Genomic DNA, 27,920 nt, shown 5'->3' with positions numbered 1-27,920 from the left:
CCGTGCTTCGAGAGCTATGATGTGCCGGTGTAGTTTGTTTTCCACCTCATTGAGGTTGGAATCGGATGTCTTCTTGTTCTCCTTGATTAGTGCCTTCATTGCCATCTCGAGGGCCTCGAGTTTCTCTTGGAGACTCGGGGCCATTCCTCCAGATCACTCTCTGCAGTCCTTCCCACAGGCAGGGAGGAGAGAGAGAGAGAGAGAGAGAAAGTTATGTTGCTGCCTTGGGGGCCTGAGCAGGGGTGGGTGGGGAAAGGCTAGGCGAGAGCAGGGGTGGGTGGGCAAGCGAACTGGGCACAGGCGAAATGGGAGAGGCGGGGCAGAGGCGAACTGGGCACGGGCGAAATGGGAAAGGGGAGGCGAAATGGGAGAGGCGGGGCAGAGGCGAACTGGGCACAGGCGAAATGGGAAAGGGAGGCGAAAGCGAACTGGGCACAGGCGAAATGAGAGAGAGAGAGAGAGAGAGAGAGAGAGAGAGAGAGAGAGAGAGAGAGAGAGAGGTTGTATTAACATCTTCAAAAGGCCAAAATGACCTATGAGACCAAAAGGTTACATCATATCCATGAGGTACATCATCTTGGGTACAAAATATTAATAAAGAAAGATAACAAAAATCTAGAACTATAAAATCTAGAGAGCAGGGGTGGGTGGGGGAAGGGCAAGCGAACTGGGCACAGGCGAAATGGGAGAGGCGGGGCAGAGGCGAACTGGGCACAGGCGAAATGGGAAAGGGGAGGCGAAATGGGAGAGGCGGGGCAGAGGCGAACTGGGCACAGGCGAAATGGGAAAGGGAGGCGAAAGCGAACTGGGCACAGGCGAAATGAGAGAGAGAGAGAGAGAGAGAGAGAGTTGTATTAACATCTTCAAAAGGCCAAAATGACCTATGAGACCAAAAGGTTACATCATATCCATGAGGTACATCATCTTGGGTACAAAATATTAATAAAGAAAGATAACAAAAATCTAGAACTATAAAATCTGATCACAGGATGTGGATTCTTCTTTGGAGGATGAGGCTACGTAGGCATGATTTGGATCTTCGCAGGAGGATGTTGCATTATAGTTATAGGATGATTGCACGCTTGAGGATGATGTTGCGCAGTCGCATTGTAAAGGACGCATTGTGGCTTGGGCTGCAGATTTTATATTCTAAGATCTCCCATTTGGTGGTATGCATTATGGTTCCATGACTCGCCCCCCCTTGGGATCTCATGTATGAGGTTCATGTGCATAATGGCATTTCGGTGGTTGTATCCTGTCTCTTAGACGCAGGAAAGTTGCTCATGATGTCCTCCATGGGAGGTTTGTGCATGTCTTCCAATTTGTATGCTTTGCTTTTGTTGTGTTTGGCGTTTGTCTTTTCGTAGTGAAATACTTGTTATGTTGTTTAGGTGATTGTATGGGATGGATCGAGTGCTACTATTGAGTGTTTGAGCTGGAAATTTGGAGGAGAAATGTGGTGATTCATCACTCTGCATATGGATACCATGAGAATGCCGGTGCTAGGATCGAGGTATTCAAGTGTTGGCTCAAAACTTGCCTTGGCTCTTTAGCATTGATCACTTTACTTGCAATGGATTATGGAAATTGATGTAGTATGAAGAATCTATGTTGTACATGGTTCGAAGATAAGGTATGGCTCTACCCGTGTACTTGGCTTAAAGTACACTTGCCTTTGAGGCTATGTAGATGTGCCCATTAGCATCGATGGCGTTTCATCACATTCTGCTTGCTGCTCTCTCCAGTTTTGAGGACCAGCTTTGGCTTTCCCTGGAGTGGGAACGAGAGGTAAGGTTTTCATTGTCAAATTTTCCCTCCCTTACCTATGGGAGACGTACCTTTGTCTCTAAAGGGGGCCCTTTGTTGACCACGAGATCTGGTCGTTCCTACTCTAAGTCCTTTTGAGGATTGTCTCATGGAACATTCAAGGTCTTGGGGGTTTTTTTCTGTGTCGGCGGAAATAGATTGTCAAAACTGAGATGCACAGTGTAGTTACAGGTGGACCTATGGATGTATTGCCCTTGCAAGAGCATAAGCTTGATGCTAGACAATGTGGGAGATCAGGCAAGCTTCTCTCGGGACAGACCTTTTGGTCGCCAGGCATTGGTACCAAAGGTGGTGTTTGTATTTCTGTTTCAGCTGTGGTTTTGCTTTGCATCATTGGACATGGTGTCATTCTACCTGTGAGCATAGGCAGGGTGTTTCACGCATTGGTATTCTTAACCTCTATGCTCCTAACCATAGAGGTGAGAGGATTGTATTTTGGAAATCTCTCACTACGTTGATGCCTCATGCTGACAATTGGATTTTTTTTTTCCCGAGAAAAGATCCTTTCATTAGTTATATAAAAACGTCCGTAGGGCTACAAAAGATCCTCTCCTGCTCATAAGAAAACAGAGCAGAGAACAAAGCAAGGCAGCCAGGGAGACTCTCCCTAGGTGCTGAAAAGTACAAGTATCAGTACAAAGAACTGAGGGGCTATATCATACAATAGGAGGGGGGAAAAGCCAAACAGGTGCCCTGTACTGCCAACGGGGGGGCCCCGCGTGTAGAGTATAGAAGGGGCCGCTGCGCCAAGTGGTGTGAAAGGCCTGGCGCCGCAAGATCGCCTCATCCGAGTCGCCTCGGATGTGGTCATACTGTCCTCGCAGGGTGTGGATCAACTCCTGCCAAATCCCCCGAACAGTCTCTGCTGGTGGCTCCAGTCTCCCCTCAAAAGCCCTGAAACACCGGGCCCTCCAGGTGAACTAGATGGTGAGGCTGCTGAGGAGCTCCCATCGTAGATCCCTCTCCTGTGTCCAGCCAGCGGACGAGAAATCCGGTGAAGGAACAAGGCGAGGCTGGCCCCTAATGAATCTGATGGCCTGGCTGTCCTGCTCCGTCTCATAGCCCATAGCAGGCCCAGACAAAGTCGACCAAGCAGCGGCACCCCACGTATACATACCCTCTGGAGAGAGGGGGGCCAGAATGCGCAGCATCCGCAGCCAAATCTGCTGCGCCTGAGGGCAGTCCCATAGGCAATGTCTCTGTGTCTCCATAGGGTGGCCGCATCGGACGCAGGCCGCCGGAAGACCGCTGTAGACAAGCCAGGTGCCAACTGCAGAGCCCCTGTGGGCGACCAGCCAGTGGAAAGTCGAGATCCTGCGTGCCTGTCGACTAGCCCAGAGCCTGGTCCACCTCCAGGAACTCCTGTGAGAGTCCCTGTAGCCGCCAGTGCCCCGATGATGCAGCTGGAGAGACCATCTTCCTCGCCATCAAAATATGTCGCCCCAACCGAACAGTATACTCGAAAAAGGTGATCTCTGTGGCCTCAAGGGATGCATAAGGATCATGCCACTCGTACTCGCCAGGATCCCACTGGAGCCGGGCAAAGGGGCGCGTTGCATATGCCCATATGCGCCAATCAGAGTCCACATTTGCAGGGTCTGGGTCAATATGCCACTTTCGAGAAGCGGCGGCCACTACCCATATCCTCTGAAAGATGCACTCTGCAACCAAAGGCGACTCCACCTCCACTCTTTGAAGTCTGCCCTCATCCTGGATCTCATAGTAGAGGCATCTGCCATCCTCAGTGCAAGCTCTGACAGCAATCAGGATCTCCAACTGTGTAAAGGCTCCCATCCACCGTGGGGCCACGGGCTCGAGAGGCGTGAACCACTCCTCTGTGAGTGCCTCCTGAATGTCATCCCTCATAATCAACCCCCCTTTGAAGTGACTCAGCCGCTCCACCTGGATCTCCTCTGGGAGACTGCAGAAGGCCTGCCAGTCTCCAAAACTACGTGCTGGGCCTGCCGCCAATGGTCCCCAGGCTAGATGAGGCCGAGAACCCAGCATATGACCCTGCTCTGTGCGAACCGCTGGGCTCCAGATGAGCGGCTGTCTGGCCCGCTCCTCATCACAAGAAGGAGGTCTCTGAGAGAGCCCCGGTCTTAGCAACTCCCAAGCTCTCAGGATGCTCAAGGCAAATCTGTCCTCCCATCCTCTACTGAGGCCTGTCCTCCTCATCTCTATGAAGATCCATCGTATCTCTGGTGCCCAAGTGCCCCTTGCTGGGGGAGCCCGAGCCTGCAGCCGCTGCAAAAGAAGCTCTTTCCAAGGCTCAGCGCCTGGAAGCAGCCCCCGAATAATAAGCTTCCCCAATAAGGCTCTACTCTTATCAACTGGATCTATAATGCCCAAGCCTCCCTGGGCCAACGAAAGTGTAATAACTGCCCAAGCAACCTTTGCCTGGGTTGGCTGACCATCCCGCCCAGACCAAAGAAAGTTCCTGATCAGCCTCTATACCTGGCTGATACAAGAGCTCGAGAAGATCCAGCAAGACGTAATGTACCACATGGTCGCTAAAAGCACCTGATTTGCCACCACCACCCTCCCAGCCAAGGATAGCCGAGCTGTACTCCAATACAAAAGCTTCTTCCGAATGCTCAGAAGAAGCGGGGCAATCTGCTGCTCAAGCGACAAATCTAGTCCAATTTGGCATCCCAAATATCGCACTGCTGTGCCAGGAGGAATCCATCTAAAACCCGGGTCTGGGCTCCATGCCGGAGTGGGAGCGCTACTGATCCAAAAGGCCACTGTCTTGCGCCAATTGATCAATGCTCCCGAAGCTGCACTAAAAACCTGGAGCGACTGCTCTGCCCGCTGAAGATTGGCCTCCTGGCCATGCCAAAATAAACCCGTGTCATCAGCAAACTCAGCATCAAGGAGGTCCTCCCCCCGGACTGGGAGCTAGAGTCCTCTCAAACCAACCTCCTCTGCCATCAGATACATGCTCATAGCCTCAGCAAAGAAGAGAAAAAGAAACGGGGCGAGAGGACACCCCTGACGGACTGATCTGGTCAACTCAAAACTCGGCCCCCGTCCTCCTGCAATCAGCACCTGGCTACGAGCTGTGGAATATAGAGCCGCCACCCCTCGAATCCAACCTGGCTCAAAGCCCAGGCAAAGCATAGTGCCCTCTAAGAAACCCCAATCGACTCTATCGTATGCCTTCTCAAAATCGAGAAGCATCACGACCAAGTCCTCACCAAGAAATCTAGCTCGGGCCGTCGCCTCCCAGCAGGTGAAAATGTTGTCAAGGATACTACGCTCCTTGACGAATCCAGTCTGGGTAGCGTGAATCAACTCCCCCAGGAAGGGCTGGATCCTCAAACTCAAGGCCTTTGCTAAGACCTTGTAGACAGTATTGAGGATCGTAATAGGTCTCCAATGCCGAATATCATCTGATACTCCCTCCCCCTTGGGGATAAGAAAGATCAAGCCCTCTGAAAAGCTCTGTGGCATCACCCCAGTGTCCAAAACATACTGAAAGCCCCTGCGGCGGAGGCCTAGCCCGAAAAGGTCCCAATAGCGCATAAAAAAGGCAGGCGTCAATCCGTCCTCCCCTGGGCAACTATGGCGCGGAAGGACCCTCAAGGCCTCAGCAAGCTCAACCTCTGAGAGAGGCTCACCCAGAACTGTACGCATACGATCTGTGACCCTCCTCTACACATGGGCCCACACAGTCTGTCTGCAAGCATCCCGAGCCTCAGTGGCTGGCTCCGTTGAAAGCAGGTCTCTATAGTGGCAATGGCTCTGATCTCCTCGGGCTCAGTAGCTACCGATCCGTCCGGCCTCCCAAGCTGGTGGACTCCTGCTCGAGCATGGCGGGGTCCAGTAATCTCAAAAAACTCCCCAGTCACTCTATCACCAAGCTGCGTCCACTGAGAGGCCTGGCGGCGACAGTAAAACTCATGTCTCTGCTCCTCTGTCTCTCTAACCTCCTGGCGTGCCTGGCTCAGCTAGGACGCCACCCACTCACATGTAGGCTGCTTCTCCTGAAGGCGCTGAAGCGAAGCAAGGCTATGTCTCAGCCGACGCTCCGGCTTGCGAGCCTCTCCCAGTCGTGTCAAGGTTGCAGCGTGCAAAAAAGAGGTGAGCTCGATATATCACATCTGTCACCTCTAGATCGCTCACATGGTGAGAAAACTCAACTGCCTGAGTCTTCAAAGTGCTAAGAGCGAGCTCCAGAGTCCACTCCCGGTCGCATGGGCCACAGAGAGGGAATGAGAAGGCCACCGCTGAATCAAGTGCCTCCTCCGCGCGGGCCGGAGGTATCACTACATGAACTCTGATGGGTGCTGGCTCATGGGGGCCCTCTGCTCCAAAAAGCCATGTGAAGGAGTAATCAAAAGCCTCCGAGCGCTGTCTAGTGTCGAGACGACTCAGCCGACTGCGGATAGAGGATATCCGTGAAGCCCGAATCGGCATGGTAAGTCTCCTCTGCGGTGCTCGAGCAAGGTCGGTGCTCAGAGCCCTGCGGACTGCAGGTGAACGCCAGGGGACTGCTAGGGCCTCCCGAGGAGCTGAGGCGAGCGGGGGGGAGAAGGGGGTGGAGAAGGAGCCGCTGCCGCGGGGACGGGAGGAGGCGAAGGTGGAAGCGAGGCGGGAGGGGGGGACGGGGGAGGGGGGGTGGGGGCGAAGGAGGGGGTGATGGCATCTCCTGGTCCTCAGTCGGCACTGGGGTCTCCTCTTGGAGGGGAGCAAAGCTGTTCCTCATGGGATCCCAGTGATGTTGAGACTGTGGCTGCTGCTGCATCGGTCTCTGGGCGTGCTGCTGTGGCTGTCTCCCTCCACGGCGCCCCTGTCCAGGCTGCCACTCCGAGGTCTTTGTGCGGAACAGAGCACATTTAAGGTGCTGTCCTAAATCTGCTGCAACCAGATTTTGGTGATTTCATCACATAAAGTGGGAGAAAAGTTGCATTTGTGCTTCCGCAGTGGGAGATAAAGCTTGGGAGAACAACTGTGAGCACTTTGTGTGCTTTTGGTGCAGTGTTTGCACATTTTGCAGGGAGTCAGGCATTGATAGGTTGCATATTGCTATGGCAACCACTGGTGAGAGCTCTTCATTGCTTCATATCAAGAAGCTTGAAGGCTCACATAACTATGATATTTGGCAAACCCAGTGCTATAATGTGTTGCTCCAGAAAAAGCAGCACAAGCCTATCAAAGAAAGGGGTGTAAAGCCCGCTTCTCTTACTGCTGAAGAGTGGGAAGATATGGATGAGCTGGCAAGATCTACTATCATGTTATCTGTGTCAGACTCTTTACTTTTCAGCATTCGTGAAGAGAAGACAGCTTGGGGAATGTGGCAGAGATTGCAGGACTTGTATGCCGAGCAAAGTGCCTCAAGCAAAGTGTATTGGTTGAAGAAACTCATAGGTCTTCAGATGAAGGAAGGGGCGTCTATGACAGCCCCTCATAGGTCTTCAGATGAAGGAAGGGGCGTCTATGACAGCCCATCTAAATGAGTTTAATGGTATTGTCAGCCAAGTTATTAATCAAAAGTTGGCAATGGACGATGAGTTCAAAGCCACTTTTCTCTTATGCACTTTGCCAGAGAGTTGGGACACATTCAGGACAGCCACTAGCAATTCGAATGCTATGCTGTCATATGCAGATGTTGAGGGTGCTCTTCTTCAAGAAGAGATGAACAGGACAACTCTGTTGGAAAGTCCAATGCAATGAATGCACGTGGGAGATCCCAGCAAAGGGGTAAAAGCCAAGAACGGGGAAGAAGCAAGTCTCGCTCCAAAAAGGACTTGGAATGCCATTATTGTGGCAAGAAGGGACACATTAAAAAGCAATGCTACAAATGGAAAAATGATCAAAAGGAAAAGGGAAAAGGCAAAGACAAAGACAAAGATGAAGCCAAAGATGTAAAGCCAAAGGGCAAAAGTGGAGTCAAGATTGAAGAAGTCAATGTGTCACATGCAGGTGACAGTGAGGATGAGGTCCTATTCACGTCTTCACTTGATGCTTCTTACAGGAGATGGTCATGGTATGCACTCATGGATCATTGATTCAGGTGCCTCCTTTCATGTCACAGGTTGCAGAGACTTGTTTGTCAGGTATACTGCTGGCAATGAAGGAGTGGTTTATTTGGGTGATAACCATGCATGCAAGATTCTTGGCAGAGGTGATGTGAGGCTTGTGTTTTCAGATGGCTCACAGCTTATGCTCCATGATGTCAAGAAGAACCTGCTTTCTACTGGACAGCTTGATGATGCTGATTATGTTACCACATTTGGTCGTGGAAAGTGGAAAATTAGTAAGGGCTCATTGGTTGTTGCCAAAGGCTCTAAGGTGGACACTCTTTATTTCATGCATGCAGGTGTTTGTCACCATGCTAATGTAAATGCAACCGAGCTGCCGGAAATTTCTATGTGGCATAGCCGGTTGGGACACATGAGTGTCAACGGAATGGAGCAATTGTCTCGTTTGGGTTACTTGCCTTCTCTAAAGTTTTCAAGTTTTCAGTTTTGTGAGCATTGTATATATGGTAGGCAACTACAGTGCCCCCACAAGAAAGCTCTTGGACAGAAAGATGCTCAGTTAGAGCTTGTGCATAAAGATGTATGTGAGATGCCTCAGCTTTCTTTGGGAGGGGCAAAATACTTTGTGTCTTTTATTGATGATGCCACACGCAAGGTGTGGGTTTATCCTCTTCGTTTGAAGAGTGATACATTCTCAGTGTTTCAGAAGTTTGTTGCTCATGTTGAGAATCAAACTGGCAAAACACTGAAGGCTTTGCGTTCCGACAATGGTGGAGAGTATATGTCCAAACAGTTTCAGGACTTTTGTGATGCTAAAGGCATCAAGAGGGAGCTCTCTACTCCTTATGATCCTCCACAAAACGGGACAGCAGAGAGGATGAACATGACCATTCAGGAGAAGGTCCGTTCTATGTTGTCACATGCTGCGTTACCTCATGGTTTTTGGGCTGAAGCTGTTATGACAGCCGTTCACCTTATAAACAGGTCACCTAACACGAGGCTTGGTGGGAAAGTGCCAGAGGAAGTATGGACAGGGAAGCCTCCGTCATACAAGCACTTGAGAGTGTTTGGTTGCGTTGCGTACGTGCACATACGCAGGGAAATGCGCACCAAACTTGATCCTAAGTCTCACAAATGCATATTCCTAGGATATGGTGACAGAGGTGAAATGGGGTATAGACTTTGGGATCCCGTGAATAGAAAGATTATACGCAGCAATGATGTCATTTTTGATGAAACATGCATGTATAAGGAGCCTGCAAGGCAACAGGAGCCTAGCAGAGTCATCTTTGATGATGATGGACATCATGGACAACAACCAAGGGCTGTAAATCAGCCATTACAGCAGCAAAACCAGCCCTTAAATGGTGCTGAAAATGGTCCAAATGGACAGCCAGAGATGGCAGAAGATATCCCTATGGATATGCCACAGTTAGAGGAGATACCGGGCATGATTTTTCAGCCTTATGGCATGGAACAGGAGCCACCAATAGGTGATATGCAGGCTGGACAGCAACCTGCAAATGATGGTCATTGGGTACGGAGGTCCACAAGACCCTCCAGAGCCCCCGACAGGTTTGTTCCAGGGGTTGACTACTTGATGCTCACTGACTGTGGGGAGCCCTCATGTTATAAGGAGGCTTTACAAGAGGGCAGACAAGGCTCTTTGGGAGCGTGCCATGAAGTCAGAGATGGATTCTCTGCACAAAAATGGAACATGGAAGTTGGTGCATTTGCCTGCAGGCAAGAAGGTTTTGCCATGCAAGTGGGTTTACAGGCTCAAAGTTGCACCTGATGCAAAGCCAAGATACAAAGCCAGGTTAGTGGCTAAGGGCTTCAAGCAGGAATATGGTGTGGACTTTGATGAGATCTTCTCTCCAGTGGTCAAAATGACCACACTTAGAGCTGTGTTAGCTTTGGTTGCGCATGATGATCTGGACTTGATTCAGATGGATGTGAAGACTGCTTTTCTTCACGGTGATCTCCATGAGGAGATATATATGCAACAGCCAGAGGGTTATGCAGTGAGTGGAAAGGAGAAGCTTGTATGCAAGCTGAAAAAGAGTCTTTATGGGCTCAAACAGGCACCAAGGGAATGGTATCATAAATTTGATACATTCATGAAATCCCAGAAATTCAGGAGAAGTGACATAGATCACTGCTTGTACACCAAGAAAGCTTTGGATGGCAGTCTATTGATCCTCATCTTGTATGTTGATGATATGTTGATTGCCGAGAAATCTCGTAAGGAGATGGATGCCTTGAAGCAGAGGCTGCATCAAACCTTTGATATGAAGGATTTGGGTGATGCAAATCACATTTTGGGTATGCGGATACTTCGGGACAGAAATCAGCATGTGTTGTATTTGTCTCAGAAGGAATACATTGGCAAAGTTTTGCAGAGGTTCAATATGGACGGGGGGAAGAAGACTAGTACTCCCTTGCCTCCATATGTGAAACTCAGTGCTATGGACAGCCCACAGTCAGATAGTGGCAGGGCTGATATGGCCAAGATTCCGTATGCTTCAGCTTGTGGCAGTCTCATGTATGCCATGGTTGCTACTAGGCCGGACATTGCATTTGCAGTGGGAGTGGTTTCTAGATACATGGCCAACCCTGGCAAGAAGCATTGGGAAGCAGTGAAAAGTGTCATGAGATACCTGAAGGGCACACAGGATATGTGCATTTGCTTTGGCAAACAGGATGCATTAGTATATGGTTACACGGATTCGGATTATGCTGGTCATCCAGATAACCGGAAGTCTACTATCGGTTATGTATTTACATTCACAGGAGGTGCTGTGTCATGGATATCCAGGATGCAGAAGTGCACAGCCTTATCTACTACAGAGGCCGAGTATATTGCAGCCACAGAGGCTTGCAAGGAGGCATTATGGCTATCTCGGTTAGTGGTTGATTTGGGCTATACAGGGGATATTCCATTGTTGCATTGTGACAGTCAGAGTGCCATCCAGTTGGCAAAGAACCCTGTCTTTCATGCAAAGACGAAGCATGTGGATGTGAAGTATCACTTCATCAGAGAGGTGATAGAGAACAAGCAAATTCAGCTTGTTAAGATTCATACGGATGACAACCCGGCTGATCTGTTGACAAAGAGTTTGCCTCCGGAGCGGTTTGCTCATTGCAGACACTTGATGGGCATTGGATGAGGCCAGTTTCAGCCTTGATATGGCCTTGTATATTATCATGTACATGCTGATTTTTCTTTTCCTTCATTTAAGGGCACTTTGCCTTTAAGTGGGAGGTTGTTGGGGTAAAGGCATTATGTCCACCCTTATAGTGTGTACAAGCCCATAAGTTATAGTACATAGTACACTTAGTACTTTTAATGTACTAAGTGCACTATGTGTACTAGTGCAATATGCATGTGTGATAGGGGAGTCACACACTCATTCCCATGAGTTGACTTATCCACACAACTCTCTCTCTTTCTCTCCCTTGTTCTCTTTGTGTATGTCTCCCACAAGAATACTCTAACCCTAATTATCTCTCCCATTCATGGGGTGTGCTCTAGTGGTATGGGACGCCAGAGTGTATTCTCATGTAGGATTTTTTGAGGCATTGCGGGTTGCTGATATAGAACGCTCTATGCTTGGGCATAGTTAATTTTGTGGTAATTATGAGGGACAATGCTAGTTTGTGAGTGACAACAAGATAAGAAGCTTTCTTAGGCGTTTGAGCATGACATGTTACCTGTAGGATAATTTCTCACTCTCACTCTCTCTCTCTCTCTCTCTCTCTTTTGGTGAAGTTACCTGTAGGATAATTTCTCACTCTCACTCTCTCTCTCTCTCTCTCTCTCTTTTGTCTAGGACTAAGTGCCTAAGACGAGGTTGCATATCCAAGATTTAGGATCGCTTAGTAGTGGATGAAACTCGAGGATGTGTTTCAAATGCCGATATTCTTACCGCCACAGAGGGAGGTTGGTCATGGGATAGAGCTTTAGCCACATGCCAAGCCTGTTTAACAAACCACCTTATAGGTTGTCAAAGGAAGAAAACGATGAAGTGGCAAAGCAAGTACAAGAGCTTATGGACATGGGATGGGTTACTCTTGAGTCCTAGCCAATCACCCTTTGCATCACCGAGGGGAACAGTCGCGTCATTATACTCCCTCACTGAAAGACAGTGAATCCTAAAAACGAATGAACGTGTCTGACAGTTCGAGGTATTGGCCAATCTAAAATCTTCTGGATCTACACAAGATCTATGTTGATCTTATCTCTAGAAATCTCATGGCCTAGGTACGTGATTTCTTTGCAAAAGAATTCACACTTGGAGATTTTTATATACAGTGGCTCACGCCTTAGAATCACCAAGATGTATTTGAGATGCTCTACATGCTCCTCCAAAGAACGACTATATATAAAAATATCATCTAAGAATACCACAATGAATTTCCCCAAAAAATCCTAAAAGAGATCATTTATCATCTGTTGAAAAGTAGTAGGAGCATTTGTGAGCCCAAAAGGGAATACGAGAAACTCGTAATGACCAGATCTGGTTCAAAAACTTGTCTTAAAGACATCTTCCTTGGTTATCCTGAATTGATGATATTCTTTTTGAAGATCAATCTTTGTAAAATGTTTGGCTCGTTGGAGCCTATCTATCATATCGTCCACCCTAGAAAGGGGGTGTCTATTCTTGATTGTAGCTTTGTTCAACTTTTTATAGTCGACACACATGCTCCAAGTTTTGTTTTTTTTAATGCTTCAAAAGAATTGGAGCTTCCCAAGGGAATTTACTCTGTCGAATCTGTCCCGTCCTAAGATATTGCGACAACTTCGGGCAATCTCATCCTCTTCCAGCTGGCTCATCTTGTAAGGTGCAATACTTACAGGCTAGACTGACTGGGCTGTAAACCATGAGGTAACTCTATGGGAAAAACATCAACGAACTATGCTTTAACGTTTTTCAACTCACATGTCTCCCAAACTTCTAATTTACTAGATTTAAAATCATAAAGAAAGGGGATCAAGAACACATTGAAGCACTTCATAATCAAAATACGAACTCTATATAATTGTATGAAGTTCTACAAAGTTTACAAGAGTAGAGGGTGGGACTCCAAAATCACCCTTGAGACAAACTGGAGCATCTTCCAATTAAAAAGACAATGTATGATCCTTCCAATTTACATGGACATCATGGTTATGAAATCATTCTTTACCTATAATGATATTTACCCTATCTAGATTCATCAACAAAAAATCTAGATTATGCGAATAATTCTGGATAGATATAGGTAATTGGGTGAGATCTATCCATGCCTTGTTGCTACGTTCACACGGGAGACATGATCACTTGGCCGGGTATCCACGCCCAATTTCTCCACCAATTTGGCATTAATAAAATTGTGAGTGCTACTAGGATTAAATAGATGTGTGCAGTTTTCCCCAACACTGATCCATACATGCATTTGCGATCATTGGGTTCGAAAACTACCATACGAAAGTTACAATCCATGCAAGAACTATTATCTAGAGCTGTGGTATGAACGGTAAACTTAGGGTTACCTGTAATCTCGGTCAAGTGAGCTCCCTTATGCTTTTCCTTTTTTTTTTTTTTTTTTTTGGGCGCTTCAGGGCTTTCTTCTTTCCAATGGCCTGTTTGGCCACAAGTAAAGCATAGGCCCTCCTGAATGTTATGGAGGCTCTGGTCGGTTTACTGAGCCTTCTTGGAATCAAGTTGACCCGGAGTTTGGGTTTGATTCTTAGTCCTAGAAGCCTTCACAATCCTCGTTTACGTTTGGAATCTGGTTTAGAGTTCCTTGAGCTTTTCTGCATGTGGGGAACATTCTTCGTACTCTTGCCGGCAACTGACTCTTCATAAATCTTTGCAAAATGGATACCATCCTCAAATGTGTTGCAATTGTTGTTCCCCACCTGAAGCTTATGATCTGGGGACAATCCCCACATAAAAAAACCAAGCAAGGTTACTTTATTCATATGCGTGCCTTCGCCTGCAACTCTCTAAACTTGTGTAAATAGGTGTCAAAAGACATGGTCTTCATATCCAATTTTGCAAATCGGGATACCATGTCATACTCATCCTCTGCATGGAGGAACTTATCCTTGAATATCTGAAGCAACAGGCTTATTCTGGGGCTCTTTCCACCATGACGAGGCTTTCCCTCTTTGGAGGCCTTGTACCATCTAAATCTTCCAAGCGTCCTGGAGAGGATGGAATTCAAAATTAGCATTCCACCTATTCAGCTTTGCATCAACCGCATTACGACTTATCTCCTTCCTTTCCCTTGAAAAAACCTATGGGGTGAAGAATGGAGCTTCTGAAATAATGCCGTGCAGGTGTGGGAGTACTCGCCACTGATTTCTGTAGTAAAGTGATCTGTTGATGCAATAAAGTAATCTCCTTTTGAAGGATCTCTGCATGGAGTTTCTGCATCTCGTTAATCGAAGTTAGCCTTCTCCACCACAACTATCTTCTCGTCCACTACTATAGTATGGTGGCCAAGCTCAGTATCATGGATAGGTTCTGCAACATCTGCCTTGGTGTCTTCCCGTTCCTGCTCGTGATCTGATAGATCATCGGTAATTTGATACGTGCGGATTCTGAATTTCCAAAAAAGCGAGGGAAAAAACTAGACAAACTGTAGGTAATATCTGAGACTGGATAAAACCACTTACCCAAGCCTTCCGTAAGCTCTGTACAAGAAGAGGTGCGAATTCTGCTCCCCATTATTTTGTCCCACGCTGGGAGGGTGGGGGGGCGGCTTTTTATAGAAAAAGCAGCAAATTGTCCTATTTAGAAGATTGCTTTAAAAAAAAACGACGTGCATGCTTTCCGCTGTTTTTTAGAAAAAAAATCCAAAAACAACAACTGCCGCTTTCAGTCCTCCTGGCAGCCTGCTCAGTCTGCACACCACATGAGTGGACACTAAAATACAGTTTATGGCACTGTTATTGTGTTGAGCTTCTATCTTGTGTCAATGTTGCTTGCATATGTCTATGAGTTCGTCCCGTGCATGGAAAGAGGGAGTGGGGCGAAGTTAGCAATGAGAGAAGCATTACAGTGAGTGAGGAGCCTACCTTGTGGTGCCATAGTGGAAGGCTACTTGGAGTGGATGGTTCAAGAGGTTCCGGCCTAGCGGACAAGGGAGGATTGACTCCTTGGATGCGTATACTTCCCAAGAGCCAAACATTTCTGTTACCTCGCTATGGTGATGCCCCTTGGCTGACGATGGTGGTCACAACTACCCTGGTTGTAGGATTACAAGCAGTAGACCAGCTTGCAGCCATTTTGAGACCACCTGCGAGCTGTTTTTTTCAACAATCAGGCAGTTGAGCACATTTAGTGACTTTATGACATGATTTTGGTGTTAAAAAGGCTGGCAGATGGAGGTATTGGGGAAAAAATTCCCCTATAAAAGGATCCCTAAATTCCCGTTCTCTGTATCTTACACAAGAATTTATGGAGAAGCCAAGGAAAGGAGCAGATCCACTCAAGAAAGTAGCTGAATTCAGTCCAGACCAGCAGTAGAGTCAATGCACATCAGAAGCCCAGATCTTGTAAATGTCATTGTAAATATTTCATTTTCAGTCAATCAGCTAATATATGCAGTCGTTTAGGTTAAGAAACAAAGTCTTTCATTGTCATCTCTTTTCTTCTTTTCCTATTCTCCGTGTTTGTTCAGTTTAATGCATGCTAGTGGTTTAAAATAGCAGAGTTCTGTTAGGGTACACTTGACAAATGCAAAAATGGTGGGTAGGTTTTTATGGATATTTTTACTAATTTTTAAGAGGTGGAGAAGAAAAGTAACTAGTTTTGGTGTGGAAGTTGTTGACTGCACTCTTGATAAACATTTTTGAGGGTTATGAATATTATTTGTCAGTAAACTTCTCTTGCACAAAATACTCCCTAATCTGTTTATTTAAATTAATGAACACAAAAGTGATGATTGTGTAACATACAGATGCAGATAGAGGCTTCATTGAACTTGGAACATATAATGTTGATCCTTAACCGAATTGTGTATATTTCAGGAGAAAAGCATGAGATAAAAGTGGAGCTAGAAGGCATGGGTGGTGGTGGTGTCCTAATTCTGGAGGTTCCGTGTCTTCTTTTATCCAAATTTCAATTGTTTGTCAGCTTGCCATGTGAAGCATGCCATGTATGTGTCACAAAATTGGACATGGCCTCTAAATACTGCTGCTTACCAGGTTTAATAGCATGGCTTAATGATAACATTCCAATCATTGTTGAATCTCTGAACTCTTAACTGTCAAGGAAGCGTTTATTTTTTTTCACTTGTGGATGCTTAGCATGCATTAGCACATATAAGCTTTTGAAGTCTAGAGGAATTTGTTATCATGCAACTGAGTGCCTGTAGGGGATGTAGTGGGGCCCTGCTTGGTCAAGATGCATCATGCTAACTGCATAAAATATCTCGTCTCATGGAAAAACTTGACCTTTTTTGCTTCCTTATTCCCAGGTTCAATACAAATGCTTTGAGGACATCGATACTGCTAATCAAGGATGGAAGCTGCCACTGCTTTCAGATATTCTACCAGGAAAGGGATTGGAGGAGGTCTTCAGAAACACCTTTGGTCTTGAAAGTCTTACAGCCCGTGACTTTTTGAGTTCAGTTCTGGGCAGTTCCCAACAGGAAACTAATGACCCTAGATCTGGATCGGAGGAAGGGTCCATGGCGGTAGAGATGCAGATTAGTACGGAGCATGATGGCCAGTGCACCGTTCCTGGTGTTGGAAGTAGTGCTATGAGTAACCATGAAGTTTTGATAAATAGAAATGCGAATGGGGAGAGGATGCCTGATTTGCAGCTGGTTGGAAGCTCGGATTTGGGAGACCAGCTTGATGAAAGAGGCGATTTTTTGAGGATTTTAGGTGAACGCATCAGTCAAACACTAGGAGTTAGTGTAGACGGACTTGGCATTCCTCTCCTTGATAATGTGAGTTGGGATGCTTTGGATGTGATTAAAAGGCTTGGATTGGAGTCCCAAAACAAAGCAGAATCACAATATGTGGAGAATGGACTGGCAATCACATCAACTAAACAGGATGATTCCTGTTCAGACGAATCTGCTAAAATGGAAAACAACACTTCATCAATTGAAGACATACAGAAAGTTTCAATGGTCTTACTAAAGCAGACAGAGGAAACACTTAAGTCATGGGCAGTACTTGCTGCATCTGTGACAGGCCAGAATGAGAGCAAGGAGAAAACTGCAAACAGAAACACAGCCATTATCAAAGAGAGTATTCCATCAGCTTCAAAGGGGGATGCGCCATTGATGTCAAACGGAACTCCAGATGAAAAGTTTCGTAGTATTGAAGAACTAGAAGATTTGAGAAACATGTTCTGTAAAGCTGAGAGTGCAATGGAGGCTTGGGCTGTGCTGGCAATTTCTCTGGGTCACAAGAGTTTTGTCAAGTCAGCATTTGAAAAGCTTTGCTTCCTTGATAACAACAAAACAGACACTCAGGTATTTCCCATTCTAATAGGGCTATAAAAGTATGGAGAGTTAAGAAAGGGGTACTGCCCCAGAGTTGAGACACGTACAGGTATGCACACACATGCACCTACCGCCACCAGAGTTTATTCTAAGCTGATGAAGTCAATTTTGAAGTTTTTTGAGTATAGGTAAAGCCAGCTTTGTTCCCACTTGTCTCATTTTTGGAGTTAACATCAACCTTGTCATTGGATAAAACAGGTTGCTATTTGGCGTGATGCTCAACACCACAGGCTGGTTGTTGCATTTCGAGGAACTGAGCAGGTTAGCTCCTTGAACCTCACACTTTGAAGTTGTAGACAGGTCAGCTTCCTCCAGGAGGACTTCATGGCAGCCACTCCATCATCCCCACCTTGGTCTGCAAGATTGTGGGTAGCCACTTCAAACTTGGCACGTGGACAGCTCAGATATCTGTTACAGGAAAGCCTTCTTGGCGAGCCTAGAAAGATAACTGATATTCATCCCTTTTCACTCTTAGTGCTAGGCTTCATTATGGCTGAGTCTGCCCTGCATCTCCGGAGGTTTGAGAGAAACTCAGTACGAAGGGCTGTGTGAATATATGCTCTTATGTGTGTGTGTGTGGAGTGCGTGTGTGAGAGCATATCTTGATATAGAGTTCTACACCCACTATTGGGCACTGATGACATTAGTGGGGATGTCGTAGTATCTAGTCCATACTATGCATAATGGAGTTGATAGTTATATAGTCTTGTGGGTTGACTACCATGAGTATATAACACGCACGTTTCTAAAAGGTGAATTTGGGCATGTGCCTGGATTCATCTAGGTATATATATTATCACTTTTAAGACACTCAACTATGGGCATGGATAGGAAACCAGAAGGCCACAAGAGCTAAGCCAAGTTCTAGTGGAATAGTTGCACCGTGCCAAGTAGTTGGCAGTTTAAAGTCTTATTTTTTCAGCCAAGGGACAAAGGAGGGGATTCAATGCCATTGGCAGAGTTGGGTGAAGCGTCTTCAGTAACATTGGTGGCTCCTTTCAGCAATTATGGCACCACAAAAGGACATGTCGGTACATGTCGTTATCTGAGGAGGGCGTGCTAGTAGATGTGTCCACCCCTGGAAATATCTACAGTGAATGTGGCTTTCCAAAACCCCGAAGCTGAAGTTGGTAAAGACCCTGGTTGCCATATTTCTTCCACATATCGAAAAGCCTATTTTCTTGAGTCTATTTCATAGAAAGGTGTTCAAAGGGAGGACTTAGTTGTAGAGTCTAGCTTGGAGTTGGGAGATGTTGTTTTGAGCATAGGATTGTTGGTATTGTAGAGTAGCTATTACCTTGAAGACCTTGTCATCCGCTGGATTGTTTTCGGGTGGAAAGATTCTCATTAGGGGTCCACATTTTAGTAGGAGATGTCCGACTAGTGGGCATGACTACTGGGTGTTAACATTATTTGGAGGAGTTTGGTTAGTGGCATTGCTGGGAGTTTTGTTTGTGAGTGTTGGTGCTGATGAGGCATGGACAAAATGTCAGCCTCTGCAATAAACACAAGGTGGTCTGTCAACTTTCCGCCCAGTGAGTTCCTTGGGGAAGACTGATATAATTTTTTGTGCATTACGCTTTTTTGGACACTGTACAGCTGATAAATAATGTAGTTTTAGTGGGGGAGAATGTGACCCACTGTACTGCAATGTAGCCAAGGCATGCGTGGGCAGCCCAGAAAGCAGTTTTGGACTACTCTTGGGCAGCCTAACCAGCCTTGCCAAAGGGCCGAGAGTTGGGCACTTTTTTAGTGGAGTTTGAACATGTCAAGGGATCTGTATGATACTTTTGTAGGGCTTGCAAAAGGCTGGCTGACTTGTGTTAGTTCGACAGGAATTTCCCTATAAGTAGGTGCCTGCAGCCGGTGCCTTCAGCCCATCATTCAATCATGTATCTGCATTCAGAGTTCTTTAACGGAGTAGAGCATAGGCAATTGGAAGACAGGAGGAGAAGAATTAGGGCACCAACATTCATTAGCAACTTGAGGTGGGATCAGAAGACCTGATCATTCTTTGCACTTCAGGGCAATTAGTTGTACATTCTTTCATTGTATATCATACAAGGATTAGTTTAGGTCTACTTGTGTGTGATTGTGCTCTCTCTAGGAGCACTTTCACAACACTAGTAGTGTTAACACGCCATTTCCTAGCGGTTGCTGTTTCCTAGTTTCAATTCACTAACTCTCGTTAAATGTGTAGCATGAAGCCATCCATTTTTAGTGAAGGGCTCTGTTTTTGTGTGCTTGTGTTTGCAAGTCTTCCTACTGGAGCTGTCCCCATTGCGCATTTGCTTCCTGCGCCATTGCCCCCCCTCTGTCCTTCCTTCCCTCGACTTCGCACTGCTGGCTGCCGCATTCCATCTCCTGCTTCCGCCTTACATCTCCCACTTCTGCCTTCCCTCTCCCACTTCCGCTTTCTTTCGCACATGTGCCCCCCCGCCCCCCCCCAAAAAAAAGCCCCTTCCCTTCTTTGATGCTGCTGCCCCCACCCTTCCCGTGCACTGCTTGCACTACCCCCCGCCCCCCAACTTGCGCCTGTTCCTGTGCACCCTTCTTGCCCCTTATTCTACCCTCGGCCCTCCTCCTGTGCATTGCCCGCCACCTCTCCTCCTCTTCGCGCCTTCCGCCTCCTCCCCGCTTGGCAGTGTGCCCATCCTCACCCCGCTTCCTGAGCTCCCTTCTGCCTACCTTCTTCTCCTACCTTATCGGCCACACCTCGTCCCCCACCATTCTCTTCGTTTCCAGCAGGTTTTGTGCCCGATTGCTATTCTTTCAGCGAGTGTCCACTTACGCTAGTCTTTGTTGAACTATGCAAGTGAATGGGTGTGTGTGGGAACAAGCCCCTAGCTAGAGACTGTAAAAGGGAGTATGTAATTGAGTGGGTAGCAGTGAAAAGGTGAGAAGAATCTATTGAATGAGAGAATCAAGGGTAGCATAAGTGAATATAGGGGTGTGGAAAGATTCTAGGAAAAGGTGCCCCCAGATGTAGGGGAGGTGGCACAAATCAAGGAAAAATCAGTGGGATTAGATGCTTGGCACCTTGTGGATATAAAAGCTATAAATTGAGGCATTGGCCTAATGAGAATTTGCTGGTTTTTGAGTATCCATGCCTACATTATACTATTAGATTAATTGTGCACTAATCTTGTCTTAATTACTTTTTAATCACTTGCTAATCATGTTGATTCTTGCATTTGATCCACCATAGCTCGTCACATTGCTGCAAATTCAACTTAGTATCAGAGCTTAAGATCCATGCCCATCCTTGCTTTAGCCTATCGTTAATGTGTTAATCCATCATTTAGTGATTTAATCACTATTGTTCTTCTTTTCACCATAGCGTGCCTGTACACTCCGCTGAAGAAGCAGTCAATGCTCCCTATCCACTCAGCCATTGCCCAAATCTTTTAAGGGGTATTTTACTCAGCTCAGGGTGACCATCTGACGCAGCCCTGAGGCGCAAATACGCTCACAGCCCGTCGAGAAGAAGCTTTTTCCCAATTCATGCTGTTTTCAGGTTGTACAGTCATATCTGTAAGTGTCGCCATCAATCGGTAGCATTACTTGTATGAATAGCTGTGCTATCACCATTTCTAATGAGATCTCAGAGGATTTGCCTTAACTCGGCTCCAATCGTCTGTTGTGATCTTTTTTCTTAGACAGGGTTCTCAAGTCTCCATAGCCAAAAGCTCCAAGTCTTTTAAACAAGAGTGGTTTACTACTAATCCATCCATTTTTTGTCTAATTATGGTTTGTTTTACATGCTGAGATCTTTTTTAAGACCTCATTAGCTAGCGTCATTTCCAAAGGTTCATCTTTTTAGCATTAATGCTCACCCTTCTTCATTATGCTTCACACTTCCTTGGCTTTATCCAAGTTTTGGTATATTCATGCTTGTAAACTTCTTGTAATCATCATTAAACACCAAATTGGAGTTGTAAAAGGGTAGATGTCCAGAGGAGAATGGGGAGAATGAGTGGAAGAGCAGAAATGAGAAAGCATTAGGACTCATTGCACTGAGCTTAAATGATGAAATCATTCACCACATTGCAGGGATACAATAAGCTAAAGATGCATGGGATGAACTTAACAAATTATTTGACACTCGAGCAAAGAATTCAAAGATAAATCTGCTAATGCAATTCTGCAAACTTGACATGAAGAAAAGTGAATCTCTAACCACACACTTGAACAAATACAAAAGCATTAAATAACAACTTGCAGTCATTGGGAAGAAAGTAGAAGATGATGAGGCACTAGCAGTGCTTCTAAAGAGTGTGGACAAGGGAGAGTATGAGAACATTGTGGCAACCTTAAAGAATATACCAAATTTGAAGTTGCATGAGATAGAAGGAGCTTTATTAGAGCAAGAGAACAAGGTCAAAGAGAAGAAAGGATTGGACCCAACAATTGGACTCTACACCCGAGGAGGTCTCGCACGAGGACAAGGACGAGGAAGAGGCAAGGGAGGAGCAAGGATCTTCACTTGCCACAACTGTGGGAAGCTAGGACACATGGCTAGAGACTGCGATAGCAAACCAAATGAAGAAGGATCGGGATCGTAAAACTTCATGGAGACTCTTAAGGTAGAGTCAGAATATCTTCTTTGAAAGAGAGAGAGAGAGAGAGAGAGAGAGAAAGAAAGAAAGATTTTATTAACGTCTTCCAAAAGACCGAACTCGACCTATGAGACAAATCGGAGTACCTGTATGGGGTATCCTTTGTCATCCCAACAAAATGAAAAAGTACTGAACTAAAAAGCTGAATCTGGGTGTGCAATAAGTACAATGAGTGGTGAAGAGGATGGAGCTCTACTACTAGGAGAATGCAAAGCTATATGCATGGAGTATACAATCATGATATGCAACCTAGCTAGCTCCATCCTGTGGGGTATAAAATGGTATACATCAGTGAAGGGGGTGTCCACAGCTCCCTGAAGAACATGCCTAGGTGTGCTCTGAAGCGAGCCAGTCGCTCCGCACCCTCTCTGTGAAACTGAGCTCTGATCTCTGTCATCTCTCTCTGGTATAGGCGTGGTGTCCGAAAGCCAGGTGTCCTCTGTCTCCTGCGGGCTCTAAGTGTCTCTGCTCTCTGGAGAGTAATTCCCTGCCATGTAGGGGCTGGGAGGGGGATGGATCTCTGAAAAAATGTAGTAATCTGTGTCTATCGTCCCCCCTTTGGAGCTGTCTGAGCCTGTAATAATGTCTCTCTGTGGCGCTGTATGTCTAGAATGAATCTCCCCAGTATGCGCTGGTCTGCTGCCTCAAAGATCTGGCGTAGGGAATGTGGCTCTCTGCATAAAATGGGATATCTCGCTCTGATGGCTGTATATGCTCTGCATCTGCATACATAATGCTCCTCACTCTCCACCTCCTCTCTGCACAATCTGCATACCCTCTCCTCTCGGGAGATCCGTGCTGCTCTGCCAGTCTCAATCTCCAATCGGTGTGATGAAACTCTAAGCTGACCAATAGCCACTCGGGAGCCGTGTGGTAAAAAGCCCTCCATGTATCTAGGCCTCTCTATAAATCCATCATCAGTGATACTCATGAAGTCATCTCTGTAGTATAGCATCTTCGGTGGAAGAGGCTGTGTAGGCGATATCCATGTCTCTCGTGTATAGAGCTGCCATAGATCCTGTCTCAATACTCTGTTCCTCTCACTATGAGAGAGACGGATATGTGGTGCATCCCTGTCATACTGGAATGGTGGTAGATGATCCATGTCTAGGCCATGCTGTGAGAACCAATGTGTGACTTGTGCATACCATGATCCTCTGTCTCATGCCTCAGGTAGCTGTCTAGATGCCTCAAAAGCTCTGCATGACAATCTGTCCTGTGGCATCTCTCTGAATCTGTCTAGCAGGCATATAGTCTGAAATATGGCCTCTACCATCATAGGAGGCGCAACAAACTCTGCTCGGATAATGTCATGAGGTACTGACGGTTTGCTGCGTATCATGCGTGCCATCATGAGGGCCTGTGGTCTCTCTATCTGTGTCCACCAATGGGTAGCAAGGCCTGGCGCCCATACCGCTGCTCCATACATCAATGCCGGTGTGACTAATGTGTCAAATAGCCACCCCTTCGTCCGAGGCTCCTGAAAATGCGCCTGGTGGCACTGTCTCTCTAGCATAGCCAATGCTGCATATCCCCGTGTCAATCTAGCTCTGGCTGCTGAACCCATGGTGAAGCGTGTGGCTGTTGCAGAGAAGGTAACCCCTAGGTACACGTATGATGTCACCACCTCCACCTGGCGTCCTGCGAGAGTGAATGTCAGCTGACTCCTGCCCTGTCTCGATATATGAAAGACCATAACCTTGGTTTTCCCAAGGTTCACAGTAAGACCCCTCTGTGTGCAGAAATCATCGAGTGCATGTAGATGCTGCTGTAGACCACCTGGAGACTCAGACACTAATACAATATCATCAGCATAGAGCATAATATGTACTGAGGTACCTGCTAAATCAACTCCAAATCCGCCTCCCCGTGTAATGAAGTCAGCCACCTCATCAATGTATACAAATAGCGTGGGGAAAAGTGGGCATCCTTGCTTCACACCAATGGTGCTAGCAATAATCTCGGACATACCTCCTGGACATCTGACTCGCCCAAAAACCTGCTCATATAATGCATAGATGCCCCATGTCATATCTGCTGGTATGTCAAGAGACTGCAGGCGCTGAAATAGCCTCTCTCGTGGTACTGTGTCAAATGCCTTGCGGAAATCCACAAAGCAGCAATAGAGCTTTCTCTTCCTCACTCTGGCCTGATCAATCATACATCTCAAAGTGAATACATGGTCAGTGGTAGAGAAAGCTCTCTTGAAGCCTGCCTGCCCCGATGAGCGTAACCTGTCCTAATAGAGTAAAACCACCTCTGAGCCACCGATGATGTAGGCCATGTGGTAGATGTATGTGTGAGCACTTTAGTCAAAGTTACGGGCACTTGTAGTAGCCTTGGACACATAGAAATGAAATGAAATGAAATATTATATTAACGTCTTCAAAAGGCCATAATGACCTATGAGACCAGAAGTTATATCATGGTGGATCTGATACAATGTCTGGATAAAAAAACCTAGAAAATGAAAAATAAAGATGATACTACTGGCACCTAGAAAATGAAACTGGAACTGGAAGGTAAACAGAAACCCTTATAGGGTGTGAATATAGTGAGGGGGGGTACGCTATGCAGAGAGTGTCAAGAACTATGAGTTAGGGACTTGAGGCACTGGTCACGGACTACCAAGTAAGAGGGAAACTTGGTAGCCCGTGAGTTAGAGAGAGAGTGTCAAGAACTATGAGTTAGGGACTTGAGGCACTGGTCACGGGCTACCAAGTAAGAGGGAAACTTGGTATAGGGTCCAGGTGTGCTAGGGGAGGTGTTGAAAGATGCAAGTGAATGGGTGTGTGTGGGAACAAGTCCTTAGCTAGAGACTGTAAAAGAGAGTCTGTAATTGAGTGGGTAGCAGTGAAAAGGTGAGAAGAATCTACTGAATGAGAGAATCAAGGGTAGCATGAGTGAATATAGGGGTGTGGAAAGATTCTAGGAAAAGGTGCCCCCAGATGTAGAGGAGGTGGCACAAATCAAGGAGAAATCAATGGGATTAGATGCTTGGCACCTTGTGGATGTAAAAGCTATAAATTGAGGCATTGGCCTAATGAGAATTTGCTAGTTTTTGAGTATCCATGCCTACATTATATTATTAAATTAATTGTGCACTAATCTTGTCTTAATCTCTTTCTAATCACTTGCTAATCATGTTGATTCTTGCATTTGATCCACCATAGCTCATCACATTGCTGCAAATTCAACTGTCTTCACCCCGTCACGAAGACTCTATGGAAGCAGCTCATCACCAACTGGAGCTACCGCTTCTTGCCTATTCTCCGAAGCGGCTTGGCATTGTCAGTCTTCTCCCTTGTGGCCTCTTCTTTGGTTTGCAAGATCGAGGGGAGGTGTCCAACACGTGGTCATATTTGGGATTTGTTGGAGGCAGCTCTCATTGGCGAGCCCGTGAAAGTCATGAATATCCATTTTCTTGCTACACCTAGGTGGAGTTTGACTCTTCCATAAAGGATAATAGTTGGGAGGCATACGAGTAGATGATTTTTTAAGGATGGCCATTCACACTCATTTTCTTAGTAGGCTATTAGGGCCGACTGACCCTCTCCCCCACTGAGGATTTTAGGCGTGATCTCTGCAGTGGGTGAGGATTGTTGGTTTCCATGATCACCAACTTCATGTTGACCGTCTTCTAGCATAGGTGTCACACGGTAGATCTTGGTGACTTTGGCTCTGGCATATCGGACCTTTGACATGTGCCCAGTTGGAACGAGACGAGTGGGAGTGGCTGTAACAAAAGGGCAGCTATAACATGGAAATCTTATCAATCACAAAAATTGATCAAACACATGAACATGCCAGATAAGAAACACAAGTAGACAACTCTGTACAGTACACCACATTAGGGGCCAAAAGATGCTCTCTCTCTCCCTCTCCCGCCCCCCCCCCCCCCCCCCTTCTTCCCCCTTTTATGGTTAGATTACCAAAAGGAGTCTGCTTCAGATACAACCTTCCGGGTGTCGGGGTTTTTCCACTGGCTACCACCTAATTCTTGAAGTATAAGATGAAAACAAAAGCAAAACATATGCTGAATTTTGTGTTCGTTCATAGAACAAGAGAGCTCTCCCGGCTTAGAGTACATGCAAGACAACCATCGACAGCCCACAACATTCCCACATCAGCCTGGGACAGCTCTGTAACTCCACCTTCCACCTATCAGGCCCATATAGCAAATCGACCAGCCTTGAGGGGCTGTTTCCACCAGCTCTAGAAGCCTCAGGAAAAGTTGACCATTAGAGGTTTACATGCCAAAAGGAACCGGCCAGCAGAGGGAGGTCTTCACACAAGTTGACCAGCTTTCTGGTGTCCACAGATGAGTCGATCAGTAGATTTTCAAGGGCTGTTAGCAGCCGGCCAGCGCTAGAAAAGCCTTCAGAGTAATCGACCAGCACCCTCCTTCCACCTGGTTGATATCTGTCGCGATGGTTAGTGGTAGGCAGATCCAGATGAGGTCGACCAGCTCCTCCATGCACCAGGAAAGCATGCGCTCAGCCCAAACTTGAGTTTCCTCCAGTAATAGAGCTTGTCCTCCAATAATAATTCAAGCGTGTGCTTTTTAGTTCCAGGATGGGGCACCTACAAGCCTTCAGCCCATTATCTATCTTGTACCCGGTCGTTGCCTGCCACGTGTATTAAAATAGTCTTGCCTAGTGTGAACAGCTTGTAAGTTTGTCTGGTCACTTATAAGTGAATGCGAACGTGCATCATTAAATATTAGTATATGAAATCATAAAGCTGTAAATTGAGTTTTCAAGGACACTTACCACATGTTGTCCACCTGTTAGTCCGAAAGAGGTGTGCACATACACATCCACAGGGTGCCAAGAAGTCCCAGACCCCAGGGACAGCATAGGTAGTAATCTCCGGCATTGTCCAGGCAAACAAGACAAGTCATCCAAATATAAAATCAAAGTGATGCACACACATGAGTGCAGCTAGGCTGGAAGAAATACCCATCTGCTCAGTTGTATCAAGTAAAGTGTTCAGGGATTCATAATCTTTTCGGAATCTTCCCAAAACATGCATACAGATAATCACGAAGGTAGCTAGTCTCGGGAAATCACATCATGTCAGGCTCCATGAGCCATACAGGTATTGTTATGTTAGGCTCCATTAGCCATACATGTACTATCATGTCAGGCTCCACAAGCCATACATGTATGTCATGTCAGGCTCCATATGCGAGACATGAACACTAGAGAATAGAAGCAATGATGAATTTTGTGACATTCCCCCCGGCTTCTAAGCAGTTGACCGCAACTAAAAAGCTTCCTGATAGGCCGTCAAAAGTTCCGGATAATCCTGAAAATAATCCTTGTCCATCCATTTTGCATCCATAGCTGAATAGTATTTAAATTTCACAAGATACTTGTGCACTGGCTTGTCACCCGCATGCTTACACTCCTTATGAGAAACTATATGCCCAGGTTGCCATACCTCCTCAAGCTCATTCACCTTTGGTGGATCTTCCAAAATTGGTTCCATAGGAGGTGGTCCCACACAAGGCCTCAACAAGCTGACATGAAATGCATTATGTATTTTCTAGTGATCAGGCAATGCCAATCTATAAGTCACTTCATTTATCTTCTGTAAGATCTGGAATGGCCCATAATACGTGTTTGAAAGCTTAGGATACCGGCCTTCATTACCTGGCTGGTTTTGAAGACGTGCTTTCTCGTACTTCAGGAACACCCAATCGCCTTCTTTGAAAATAACCTCTCGTCTGTGTTTGTCAGTTGCCTTTTTATGCTTAGCTTGGGATCTTTTTATGGTTGTCTGAACTTGTGCAAACTTAGTATCCAAATCTCAAACATACTCATCTGTTTGCAAAGATTTTATCTTTTGTTCGTAAGATAGGTGGTAGCATTACCTTGCCATAAACTATCTCAAAAGGAGCCTTGTTAGTTGAAGAATGCACAGTATTATTGTAAGCAATCTCAACCAAGGCCAAGTATTTTTCCAGTCT

General features: G+C 46.3%; 1 protein-coding gene across 6 annotated transcripts in view; it reads left to right on the top strand.

The window, feature by feature from the left end:
• Positions 1-27,920, top strand: part of LOC147605841 (putative triglyceride lipase) — a 170,365-nt gene that overhangs the window by 59,951 nt on the left and 82,494 nt on the right. For all 6 annotated transcript variants that reach the window (XR_015265097.1, XM_086792839.1, XM_086792838.1 and 3 more), the window contains 3 exons: positions 15,838-15,902; positions 16,287-17,297; positions 17,526-17,588. Coding sequence is in view for 5 of the 6 variants with exons in the window: in XM_086792839.1 (XP_086648965.1) it covers positions 15,838-15,902; positions 16,287-17,297; positions 17,526-17,588 (1,139 nt within the window). In the remaining variant the exon portion in view is untranslated. The remainder of the gene's footprint in view (positions 1-15,837; positions 15,903-16,286; positions 17,298-17,525; positions 17,589-27,920) is intronic.

Source organism: Cibotium barometz, chromosome 58 (genome assembly GCF_041138505.1).
Source record: "Cibotium barometz isolate CiBa-2024 chromosome 58, ASM4113850v1, whole genome shotgun sequence".
NCBI classification, from domain to species: Eukaryota; Viridiplantae; Streptophyta; class Polypodiopsida; order Cyatheales; family Cibotiaceae; genus Cibotium; species Cibotium barometz.
The sequence above is the reverse complement of the archived record's forward strand: the minus strand, read 5'-3'. Positions and strand labels throughout refer to the sequence as shown.